We start from the raw sequence: 12,554 nt of genomic DNA, 5'->3' as shown, positions 1-12,554 counted from the left end.
GAGGAAAAAGCCCAGAGTCGTCCAAGGTAGAGTTTTTAGCACAGGTTTGAGTAAAGTGTTCAGCTTTAGAAATAGATGTGATAGCAGTGGTGCCATCTGGTTGAAGTAGAGGAGGGAAAGAAGAAGCAAAGTTATTGGAGGTATTTTTGGCTAGATGCCAGAAGTCACGAGGGGAGTTAGATCTTGAAAGGTTTTGATATTTTCTGTTAATGAAGGAGTTTTTGGCTAGTTGGAGAACAGACTTGGCATGGTTCCGGGCAGAAATATAAAGTGCATGAGATTCTGGTGATGGAAGGCTTAAGTACCTTTTGTGGGCCACCTCTCTATCATGTATAGCACGAGAACAAGCTGTGTTAAACCAAGGTTTAGAAGGTTTAGGACGAGAAAAAGAGTGAGGAATGTACGCCTCCATGCCAGACACTATCACCTCTGTTATGCGCTCAGCACACAAAGACGGGTCTCTGACACGGAAGCAGTAGTCATTCCAAGGAAAATCAGCAAAATACCTCCTCAGGTCCCCCCAACTAGCAGAGGCAAAACGCCAGAGGCACCTTCGCTTAAGGGGATCCTGAGGAGGGATTGGAGTGATAGGAAAGGATAAAAATATGAGATTGTGATCGGAGGAGCCCAACGGAGAAGAAAGGGTGACAGCATAAGCAGAAGGATTAGAGGTCAGGAAAAGGTCAAGAATGTTGGGCGTATCTCCAAGACGGTCAGGAATACGAGTAGGGTGTTGCACCAATTGCTCTAGGTCATGGAGGATAGCAAAGTTGTAGGATAGTTCACCAGGATGGTCAGTGAACGGAGAGGAAAGTCAAAGCTGGTGGTGAACATTGAAGTCTCCAAGAATGGAGATCTCTGCAAAAGGGAAGAGGGTCAGAATGGCTATGAGGATGAGGCAATTCCTGCATTTTATTACTGATTTTCATGGCAAAATCGAAAAGGGTGTCAGTGTAGAAGCAACACATCTTTCCTGAGGAGTAAGACGATTAACATAACTCGTGAAATCTAAGAAGATTTGTGGGTTATCTAGACTCATTGACCATTTTGTACCCAATTTCCAGACTTCAAAAACTCAATGACGTCTTGTGTGTAATCAGTAGCATGAAGTTGACCAACCATGTGACCTACATTTCCAGGCTGCGCTGTAAGTGATAAAGCATAACGAAAAGCCCATAGAAATTAATTGTGAGTCCGTGAAGCTCTAGAGGCTTGCAAAAAAATTACTGTAAAATTCAATGTAATAATTTTTAAAGCGCCCAGGGCTTAAAGAACCTAGCCGGCATCATGGTAAAGGGAAGGGAACCTGGAAGCAGTTGTGAATGAGCAAAAGACATCTTGTCTTCCCCAGAAGTAATGCTACTGTTAGTCATTAAGTCCTCACATTGCTGTAAAAATGAGTACTCGGGATCCTCATCCCCAGACTTTTTGATGGTAGGATCCTGGTGCAGTAGTTTAATAGTGAAGGCAGATGGAGGAACCATAGTGGCAGCAACAGGAACAGTAGAAGCAGGAAGATTAGGAGCAGTGCTAGAATTATTAGACAAGGTAGAATTGCCTCTTCTTGAAAACATATACCAAAGAAATACACACAAGAAAGATACAATGAAAAAAACAAAACAAAAAACAAGAAGTGTACACAAAAAGTAGACACAACGAGACTGACAACGCACAAGAGTATGACCAAGGGCAGGAACAGCGGCGCGACAAGGTATGGGCAAGGCACGAGGCTGGGAGCACGTAGTGGGTGTGGAGCGCGGATGGGACAATAAACAAAGGGCTGAGAGGAACAGGACAGCCACGGAAACAGCAAAACCGTCACAGGAAGCACTGTGGAACCAGCACTTCCATCATTTATGTACTATGTGATTAGCTAGCACTTGTAGTAATGGTTTAGGTCCAAAGGAAGACATTAAACACCGCCTGAAAAGGCTTATATATACTCGTATATATATATATATATATATATATATATATATATATATATATATATATATATATATATATATATATATATATATATATATATATATATATATATATATATATATATATATATATATATATATATATATATATATATAATTTTTTATTTATTTATTTTTTTTTTTAAGGACGCCAGGTACAAAGATTTGATTTGATGGCCTAGAGGCCGGCCGCTGATTCAGGAGGCGCGCGGGACATCATCCGCAAAAGGATAACGAGAAGCGTCTTACATACGAATTTAATACATAAATGATAAATAATAGTAGTAATGTTAATAATAATAAAAGGAAAATGAACTTATAATATGTACATGGACATCCTACCATAATTATGTAAATATTACACAAAAAAGGGAGAAAAAGCCACTTCATTGTTGTTTCCACTAAATTGTTAAATGAAAGTTCCGAACAGGGGTGGCTACTCTAGTATAAAAAGTATCTTGGCACTCCTTTCTTTGAAACAGTTAAAGTCTTTAAGGTATGTCCACATCAAGAAATATTGTGTGGAAACAAGGTTAGTTTCCAAACTTTCTCAAATGTTTCCATACTGTTTCTCAAATATTTCCAAACTGTTTCCAAAATATTTTCAGAACACTTCCATGAATTATTTCCAAAATGTTTCTCAAGTGTTTTTAAGTTGTTTCTGAAGTGTATCTCAAAAGTTTTCAAACTGTTTCTCAAATGTTTTCAAACTGTTTTCAAGATTGTTGCTAACGGTTTCCAAAATGTTTGCAAACTCCTTTGAAATTGTTTGGAAACTTTGCAAAACTTTATTTTCAAACAATGTTTCCTGGAGTGGACCGGTCTTAAAAAAGCAAAAGGAAGAAAAAACAAATAAACAGCAGATAATTGAGTGTATTAGTGAAAAAGACGAAAGACTAAAGATCATTAACTATTGCATGAATAAAATGCAACAAATAAGGTGATAGTGACTAGAAAGTTTTGTGTAGCAAGGCCATCTGGCGTGTATGCTAAACCGTAAGTACCACTGTCACAAGTACTCACCATTGGCGCTACAAAAGCAGAAGATACCCTCAGCGATGCCGGAGAGAGGAACTCCATTCTGAAGGCAGGTGTTGGGACATATGGTAGCAATGTCTATACCGTCAGCAGGGCCGAAGGCAAGGGTGAAGTGCACGGCGGGGTTGTTGGCGTCCACTTCATAGCAGTCCAGGAACATGGCAGCTGATAAAAAAAATGAGCCTGTGTTCTTATATTGTTCAGCAGGAAGGTAGTGAACCTTGTAAAAATACGCGCCAAGCAGGTTATGACTAATTTTGGCAGAGGAAGTTGTGTAGAATAAGGATCTGAATGATGCCCAGTTGGCATTATTGAGCGTTTTGGGAAATTCAAGATGGCGTCCGAGATGGCCGCCATGAAATATATTTTTAACAATGGTTCCCAAATGTTTATTTTTTCACTGATATTTTTCATACACTATTTGAAATATGGGTCTTATGAGATCAATGATTTAATTTATGATTATAATAGAACTGTATATCATAAAAAAAAATTGCTTAATTATACTCATATTCAAATGATTTCATGCTTCAACAAGCAGTGCTCAGGTATCCAAGTATATGGTATTTGTACAAGTTGCTATTATTAACTACCTTTTGGATTTTTAAATAAAATAAATGCTATAATAGCCTCTTTGAAGTTATTCAACAAAAAATAACAATGGTTACACATCCAGAACAAGATCTGCTCCAAAACTAAATCCCGTTCCTTATATCAAGGTCTACCTACACACAACCTTCCATAAAAATATGTTCATGAAAGATGAGATATCATGTTAACAGGCAGACGGATTGACAAACAAAGAAACCAGCACCAGAGAAATCATAACTTACTTCGTAGAATAAAAATAACAATCAGTTGACATGACTACATGGAAACTACATGGAAATTTATATTTATTTCATATCATAAGTTTCTTTAGCATGATTCCATGCCAGTGTCACATGCTTCACCAACGGCATCCTGAAATGTTTTGTAGAACGGGTTTGAGAAATGAAGACTATGGTCTCACTATTTTGAATTGAGCGTTTAGGTGTCCTTTCTGGGGATTCCCCGGCCTGCGGCGCTGCCACACTTATACAAAGACACACCTCATGTCACGTACTTCCTACCTCATAATTAAATGTTGTATATATATATACACTATGATGCTCTAAAAAAAGGCAAGTTAGTGTAATTGTTTTTTTTTTTTCTCAATGATACTTGCATTGTTTTTTGCAAACACCACAATACTTGACAACGTTTCCTCCAGGCGTTGTCACGTCTCCATGGGTGACCAAGTGAGGTCACACAGCCAGACTAACCGTGTTAATTCATGGTCACGTCCTCTCGCGCCGCCAGCCAGGATGGAAGCTACCTCTCCCGCTCGCTCTCGTCATTACAGCCGAGAAAGGAGCTTATTTACTTAGTAAATAAATATTTTTTGGAAGAAAAGGCTAACAGGTCATTATTTGACCCCTCAATAGCTGTTCCCCGAACAACGAAAGCCACCAACATGCCTTGACTTCTACCTGGATGATGGTGTGGAAAAAAGTCGTAACAAAAGAATGAAAATATAACATCATAGTTTAAGGGAAATATTATATCTAAAAGAAGATCACATTTAAACGAAATTCACAATGGAGAGAGAGAGAGAGAGAGAGAGAGAGAGAGAGAGAGAGAGAGAGAGAGAGAGAGAGAGAGAGGTGATGTGCGGGGAGCGAGGTTATCAGCGACACATAGACTCTAATCTGACTTAATTGTAACACATGAAGAAGCAGAGCATCATCATAGCAAACCATATAATCAATATTGTCTGGGAGACCCAGGAAACCATACATGTCATTTGTGACGATACCGACATGCTTGTCCTTCTGCCTCATTTCTTTGCATCTGATGGTCTCCATAGTAATATTTTCATGTTTCCAACTCGTTCATCAAAGAATGTTGTCAATATAGGTGTCAGCCTTTACAGGCTGTAACACGGTGAATACTCTGTTTGAGATTGGAAAAGTGAAAGTTTGAAAGTGGTTAAACAAAAGGAACTTTTCTCTCCTCCTGGGAGACACTGATCAAAACGAAGAAATCTTGGAAACCAAAGCTGTTGCATTCATTGCCATCTGTTGCGAAAGTAAGGCCCTAGGCATATTGTCGAATGTTCGATTCCGTGTGTGGCAACATAAAACTGCAAGAAGAAAATTTCAGAAATTTAGATTAGCTTTACTTCCACTCAGCTCTAATGCATTTCGAATGCATGTTAGGAGAGCACATAATCAAGCTTGTCTGTGGAAGGCATCACTGCAAACGTCTACCCGGGGTCTGTACTCCTTAGAATTTAGATGGAAGGCAGACCATGAAAATCACATCCTCTTTCCGGTTACACTTACACCTGGCACTCTGGCTGGCCCTAAAAGGGTGTTAAATTTGTTTTGTTGCAGCTCCATAGGTGCATGCGTTACTCGACGATGTTCTTGTCACAAGGCAGATATTGCTTATAGCGCCTTCTGCCAATGTAATACCACTTCTAGTCTTCATTGTTCAAACCCGTTGAACGAAACATTTCAGGATGCTGTTGGTGAAGCATGTGACACTGACATGGAATCGGTAAAGAATCTTATGATATGTAACATATGTAAATTTTCACGTAGTTTCCATGTAATCTTGTCAACTGATTGTTATTTGAATTCCACGAAGGAAGAGTATGTTAACTTTTTTATAAATCGACCGTCAGTTTTCTGCAACTTTCACAAACTTTGTTTTTTTTTGTCTCAGTAAGAGCGGACACCTAACACTGAACGGAGAATGAAATTTCCTATCCAACGGTATACAGCACAACCATTAGGCTCGTGCAAAGTTTTGACCTAGAAGGATTTGAATATTAGGCAAGTGCACGATGTGCGAGGTGCCTGAAATTGCCACTCTCTCTCTCTCTCTCTCTCTCTCTCTCTCTCTCATTGAAATACCCCTTCCACTGATGCATTACTGACAGCTTCGTTCGTCAATCGCCTTCCGAGGGGTTTTACTGGTAGTAGTAGTAGTAGTAGTAGTAGTAGTAGTAGTAGTAGTTGTTGTTGTTGTTGTTGTTGTTGTTGTTGTTGTTGTTGTTGTTGTTGTTGTTGCTGTTGTTGTTGTTGATGTAGTACTCACACTAAGTATGGGTGTGAAAGTGGGTGTACCAGTTAATGGCCTGGTTTGAGTGTACAAATAATGGTTGGGAAAAGCAAGGCGTAGTTTGGTGTCCTGTCATATCAGTGTGGCTGGGTGTAAGAACCACTGAGGTGTGAGTGAGGTGCGTGTATAGATATGAATAAACACTTTACTGCACTGCACTTGCTTCCGTTAATGACACACCCGTTTTACAATAAAGTACTGAACGTAACAAAAACAACCGATAATGAGACCAAGCGAAAATAATTGGTGTGTGTGTGTGTGTGTGTGTGTGTGTAGCTACACCTATAAATCCTTCCTTAATGTTTCATCTATCAACCATTTGCTACTGGTTCACCAACACAATCTACCTTCCCTTTCCACAGATCCCCTTAACCTATTTATTCTTATGTACCTCCTTTCTCCCCCCCCCCTCTCTCTCTCTCTCTCTCTCTCTCTCTCTCTCTCTCTCTCTCTCTCTCTCTCTCTCTCTCTCTCTCTCTCTCTCTCTCTCTCTCGTTGTTTTTGTTGTTGCCATTAGTAGTAGTATAACACACACACACACACACACACACACACACACACACACACACACACACACACATACACAGCTACAGAGAAAAGAGAGATACAAGCATTCGCAAATACAGAGTGGACAGGAATGGAATACAGAGCCTGAGGGGATGCGGAGCGAGAATGAGAGCTTTTTGACATTGATAAAAAAGATATGGCATTGAGGAGAGGGTGTAGGTGGCAGGAATAAGTAATATGTATGTAGTGGTGGGTGTGGTGAGTGTGAATATATGCCAGAGTGAAATATGTGACACAGTGAAGCGGTGGTACGGGATGACGGGGAGGGGTAATTGGTGCTCAGATCTGGGGGGTGGCAGAAGTGAGAGGCGTTAGATTAAGTTGGTAAGGGTGAAGTGGGGAGCGTGATTCACTGTTGTAGTAACCAAGTAGGAATTATTGATCAGGTGAAAGTGTGTGTGTGTGTGTGTGTGTGTGCTGACCGGACGGCTATAAGATTCATTGCGATATGATTGGTTGATGATGGTAACTGTCCCTAGTCGCTGATTGGGTGTGATTTTCATCATAATTGTTGTTATTATGATAATAGTAGTAGTGCTAATAATAATAATAATAATAATAATAATAATAATAATAATAATAATAATAATGATAATAATAATAATAATAATAATAATAATAATAATAATAATAATAATAATAATAATTATTATTATCATTATTATTATTACTATTATTATCATTATTATTATTATTATTATTATTATAAGAAAAAGAAGAGAAAATATTATTATTATTATTATTATTATTATTATTATTATAATTATTGTTATTATTATTATTATTATTATTATTAATATTATTATCATCATTATTATTATTATTACGCTTGTCATAAAAATAAATTATACATCCATTTTTTTTTCTTCATTTTATTACCTGCAACATTTATCCTTCACAGAAAGTATCTTCAGGCTAAGATATATGATTATATTTAATACAATACATAAAGATACAATTTTAGAATAAGAACAAGAAATTATAACTCGTAAAAGGCATAATAAAAATAAAGTAAAAAACAAAAAATCCGACATATGTATGACGGTGGGTCACATTGTTGACTAAAAGAAATAAAAGCGGCAAAGATAAAATATGAAGCAATAGTGATATGTATCGTAAGAGTAAGTGAAATCTCAGTAAAACTAACTTGGTGTGCAGTCGAGGGTGCACACCAGGTTAGTCGGACTCGAGGGTGCGACAAAGGGTAGTGTTGTGAGAGTGAGCTCGACTAGTTCAGAAGCCGAAGTTCCGAGCAAAGGTTTATAAAAGGTATAGTTGGGACATTTTAATGTCTGTGTGTGCATCTGCTTTATGTGATATTCTGAGGTCTTTTTTTCCGAAAAAAGGGTGGTCATGTTCGTGTGAGTGTGTTCTCACTGCAAGAGAAAGGTGGGATAAGATCGTTATTTCTGTGTACGTCTCAATTTACCTTTATGTTCACTAGTTCTTTGTGTAGGATTCCTCCAAAGGTAACAAAACTCCAATAAAAAAAAAAAATAAAAAATCCCACTGAGATGCCGGTCCCCGAATAGGGTGCGAAGCGGTAGTCAAAAAATTGAAGGATAAGTGTCTTGAAACCTCCCTCTTGAAGGAATTCAAGTCAGAGGAAGGTGGAAATGCAGAAGCAGCCAGAGTTGTGTCTCGGAACTTCGTTATATATATATATATATATATATATATATATATATATATATATATATATATATATATATATATATATATATATATATATATATATATATATATATATATATATATATATATATTTTTGGAGGAGGAGGCAGTAGACACCTGCCGAAACGATAATTACTCCCAGTGAGGTCTAAAGCACTGTTCAGGGGGTTCTGTGAACTTATAATTAAACCCAGCTGTGACCTCACTGAACGTTTCCCTTTATGTCTTACAACACAAGGGGGCAGTCACAGCCTGCCCTCTAAAGACAACTCTCTTCCTCCACACAAAACTACAAGCACCTAATAACACACACACCCTTCACTCAAAAATGTTAAAATCATGGCGACTCCTACACCAGCCTCGGAGTCCCAATCTGGGGAGGGGACCATAAATGTCCCCAGGTCGGACTGCCTTTCTGTCGACGACCCTAAGTGTCTTGACACCCCCCTCAACTTTTTCTTCATTAATTTTTGCAACATTCGCGGTCTAAGATCTAATTTTCAATCTGTAGAACACCACCTCTCCTCTTCTAAACTTCATCTTCTTTTCCTCACTGAAACTCAGGTGTCTGAGGCAACTGACAGTATCCCCTTTTCAGTTCCCTCCTACATTCTTTATCCTCATTTTCGATCCAAAGCTGGATGCTGCGTTTATGTGCGCAATGACTTAACCTGCTCTCATGCCCACGCTCTTGAATCTTCCGAGTTTTCCACCATCTGGCTACGACTACAGAGTCATTCTCATACTAAATTTATCTGTGCTGTATACCTCTCTCCTAACTCCTCTGACTATAAGAAACTCTTTGACTACTTAACTTCCAAAGTGGAGCACATTCTGACCCTCTTCCCTTTTGCAGAGATCTCCATTCTTGGAGACTTCAATGTTCACCACCAGCTTTGGCTTTCCTCTCCCTTCACTAACCATCCTGGTGAACTAGCCTACAACTTTGCTATCCTCCATGACCTAGAGCAATTGGTGCAACATCCTACTCGCATTCCTGACCGTCTTGGAGATACGCCCAACATTCTTGACCTTTTCCTGACCTCTAATCCTTCTGCTTATGCTGTCACCCTTTCTTCTCCGTGGGCTCCTCCGATCACAATATCATATATTTATCTTGTCCTATCACTCCAATCCCTCCTCAGGATCCCCCTAAGCGAAGGTGCCTCTGGCGTTTTGCCTCTGCTAGTTGGGGGGACCTGAGGAGGTATTTTGCTGATTTTCCTTGGAATGACTACTGCTTCCGTGTCAGAGACCCGTCTTTGTGTGCTGAGCGCATAACAGAGGTGATAGTGTCTGGCATGGAGGCGTACATTCCTTACTCTTTTTCTCGTCCTAAACCTTCTAAACCTTGGTTTAACACAGCTTGTTCTCGTGCTATACATGATAGAGGGGTGGCCCACAAAAGGTACTTAAACCTTCCATCACCAGAATCTCATGCACTTTATATTTCTGCCCGGAACCATGCCAAGTCTGTTCTCCAACTAGCCAAAAACTCCTTCATTAACAGAAAATGTCAAAACCTTTCAAGATCTAACTCCCCTCGTGATTTCTGGCATCTAGCCAAAAATATCTCCAATAACTTTGCTTCTTCTTCTTTCCCTCCTCTACTTCAACCAGATGGCACCACTGCTATCACATCTATTTCTAAAGCCCAACATCTACCTTGGACGATTCTGGGCTTGTTCCTCCCTCTCCTCCACCCTCTGACTACTTCATGCCACCTATTAAAATTCTTCGCACTGATGTTTTCCATGCCCTCGCTGGCCTAAACCCTCGGAAGGCTTATGGACCTGATGGGGTCCCTCCTATTGTTCTCCGAAACTGTGCCTCTGTGCTTGCATCTTGCCTAGTCAAACTCTTTCAGCTCTGTCTGTCAACATCTACCTTTCCTTCTTGCTGGAAGTTTGCCTACATTCAACCTGTTCCTAAAAAGGGTGACCGCTCTAATCCCTCAAACTACCGTCCTATTGCTTTAATTTCCTGCTTATCTAAAGTTTTTGAATCTATCCTCAACAGGAAGATTCTTAAACATCTATCACTTCACAACCTTCTATCTGATCGCCAGTATGGGTTCCATCAAGGCCGCTCTACTGGTGATCTTTTGGCTTTCCTTACTGAGTCTTGGTCATCCTCTTTTAGAGATTTTGGTGAAACTTTTGCTGTTGCCTTGGACATATCAAAAGCCTTTGATAGAGTCTGGCACAAAGCTTTGATTTCCAAACTACCCTCCTACGGTTTCTATCCTTCTCTCTGTAACTTCATCTCAAGTTTCCTTTCTGACCGTTCTATTGCTGCTGTGGTAGACGGTCACTGTTCTTCTCCTAAATCTATTAACAGTGGTGTTCCTCAGGGTTTTGTCCTCTCACCCAGTCTCTTCTTATTATTCATTAATGATCTTCTAAACCAAACTTTTTGTCCTATCCACTCCTTGCTGATGATACCACCCTGCACTTTTCCACGTCTTTTCATAGACGTCCAACCCTTCAGGAGGTAAACATATCACGCAGGGAAGCCACAAAACGCCTGACTTCTGATCTTTCTAAAATTTCTGATTGGGGCAGAGCAAACTTGGTATTGTTCAATGCCTCAAAAACTCAATTCCTCCATCTATCAACTCGACACACCCTTCCAGACAACTATCCCCTCTTCTTCAATGACACTCAACTGTCTCCCTCTTCTACACTGAACATCCTCGGTCTGTCCTTTACTTATAATCTGAACTGGAAACTTCACATCTCATGTCTAGCTAAAACAGCTTCTATGAAGTTAGGTGTTCTGAGACGTCTCCGCCAGTTTTTCTCACCCCCCGAGCTGCTAACTCTGTACAAGGGCCTTATCCGTCCATGTATGGAGTATGCTTCACATGTCTGGGTGGGTTCCACTCATACTGCTCTTCTAAACAGGATGGAATCAAAAGCTTTTCCTCTCATCAACTCCTCTTCTCTAACTGACTGTCTTCAGCCTCTCTCTCACCGCCGCAATGTTGCATATCTAGCTGTCTTCTACCGCTATTTTCATGGTAACTGCTCTTCTGATCTTGCTAACTGCATGCCTCCCCTCCTTCCGCGGCCTCGCTGCACAAGACTTTCTTCTTTCTCTCACCCCTATTCTGTCCACCTCTCTAACGCAAGAGTTAACCAGTATTCTCAATCATTCATCCCTTTCTCTGGTAAACTCTGGAACTCCCTGCCTGCTTCTGTATTTCCACCTTCCTATGACTTGAATTCTTTCAAGAGGGAGGTTTCAAGACACTTATTCATCAATTTTTGACCACTGCTTTGACCATTTTATGGGACTGGCATTTCAGTGGTAATTTTTTTATTAGATTTTTGTTGCCCTTTGCCAGTGTCCTTACATAAAAAAAAAAAAAGTAATAACAGTGAGTGATAACAGAACACCAAACCTTTCTCCCTGTGCAAGTATCAATTCCTACCTTCATGTTATGTATTTTACACATTATCAACATTGTTATAGATATTTATTGATAAATTACTAATGCTTCATTGCCTGTGGAATATTTTAAGATAGGAATGCAGCAAGTAAACAAGACTAGTGAATGATAACAGAACACCAAATTTTTTTCCCTTTGCATATTTCAAGTCCTACCACCATGTTTTATGTTTAAAATATTCCACAGACAATGGAGGATTAGTAATTTGTTAATAAAATTTCATACCGATGTTGACAATACGTATTTATAAAACATGGTGGTAGGACTTGACATATGTAGAGGGAGAAGATTTTGATGCTCTGTTATCACTCACTACTCTTGTTTACTTGCCCCATTGCACATACAATAGGGCAATAGTAATTTGCCAATAAAGCCTCAAAAAGTAGTTGATAATACGTAAAAAGATATAAAATACCTGGTGATGTTTTGATGCTGTCGCCTCGATATGGTGCTCATTCGCAGTGGCGTCACCCGGGAGAAATATGGACCTGTGAGAAATCTGGCATGACCCCGGCGCTGCGCCACCCTATAGCTCTTTTCAGCTCCAGGGCAGGCAGCTGCATCTTGTTATCCAATAGAGACAATACCAACTCTGCTGTCTGCTCCCACGTCTCGCCGCCGCTCAGCTCCTCTATGCCCCTGATGCGAATGTTGTTTCGTCTCCCGTGGTCCTCCGTGAAATTACAACGTTCTCCCTAGCTTTC

General features: G+C 39.7%; 1 protein-coding gene across 1 annotated transcript in view; it reads right to left on the bottom strand.

Annotated features, from left to right (window-relative positions):
- Positions 1-12,554, bottom strand: part of LOC135113220 (uncharacterized) — a 633,180-nt gene that overhangs the window by 593,087 nt on the left and 27,539 nt on the right. The window contains exon 3 of the mRNA XM_064028389.1: positions 2,991-3,170. Coding sequence (XP_063884459.1) covers positions 2,991-3,170 — 180 coding nt within the window. The remainder of the gene's footprint in view (positions 1-2,990; positions 3,171-12,554) is intronic.

This window comes from Scylla paramamosain, chromosome 25 (assembly GCF_035594125.1).
Source record: "Scylla paramamosain isolate STU-SP2022 chromosome 25, ASM3559412v1, whole genome shotgun sequence".
Lineage (NCBI taxonomy): Eukaryota > Metazoa > Arthropoda > Malacostraca > Decapoda > Portunidae > Scylla > Scylla paramamosain.
The sequence above is the reverse complement of the archived record's forward strand: the minus strand, read 5'-3'. Positions and strand labels throughout refer to the sequence as shown.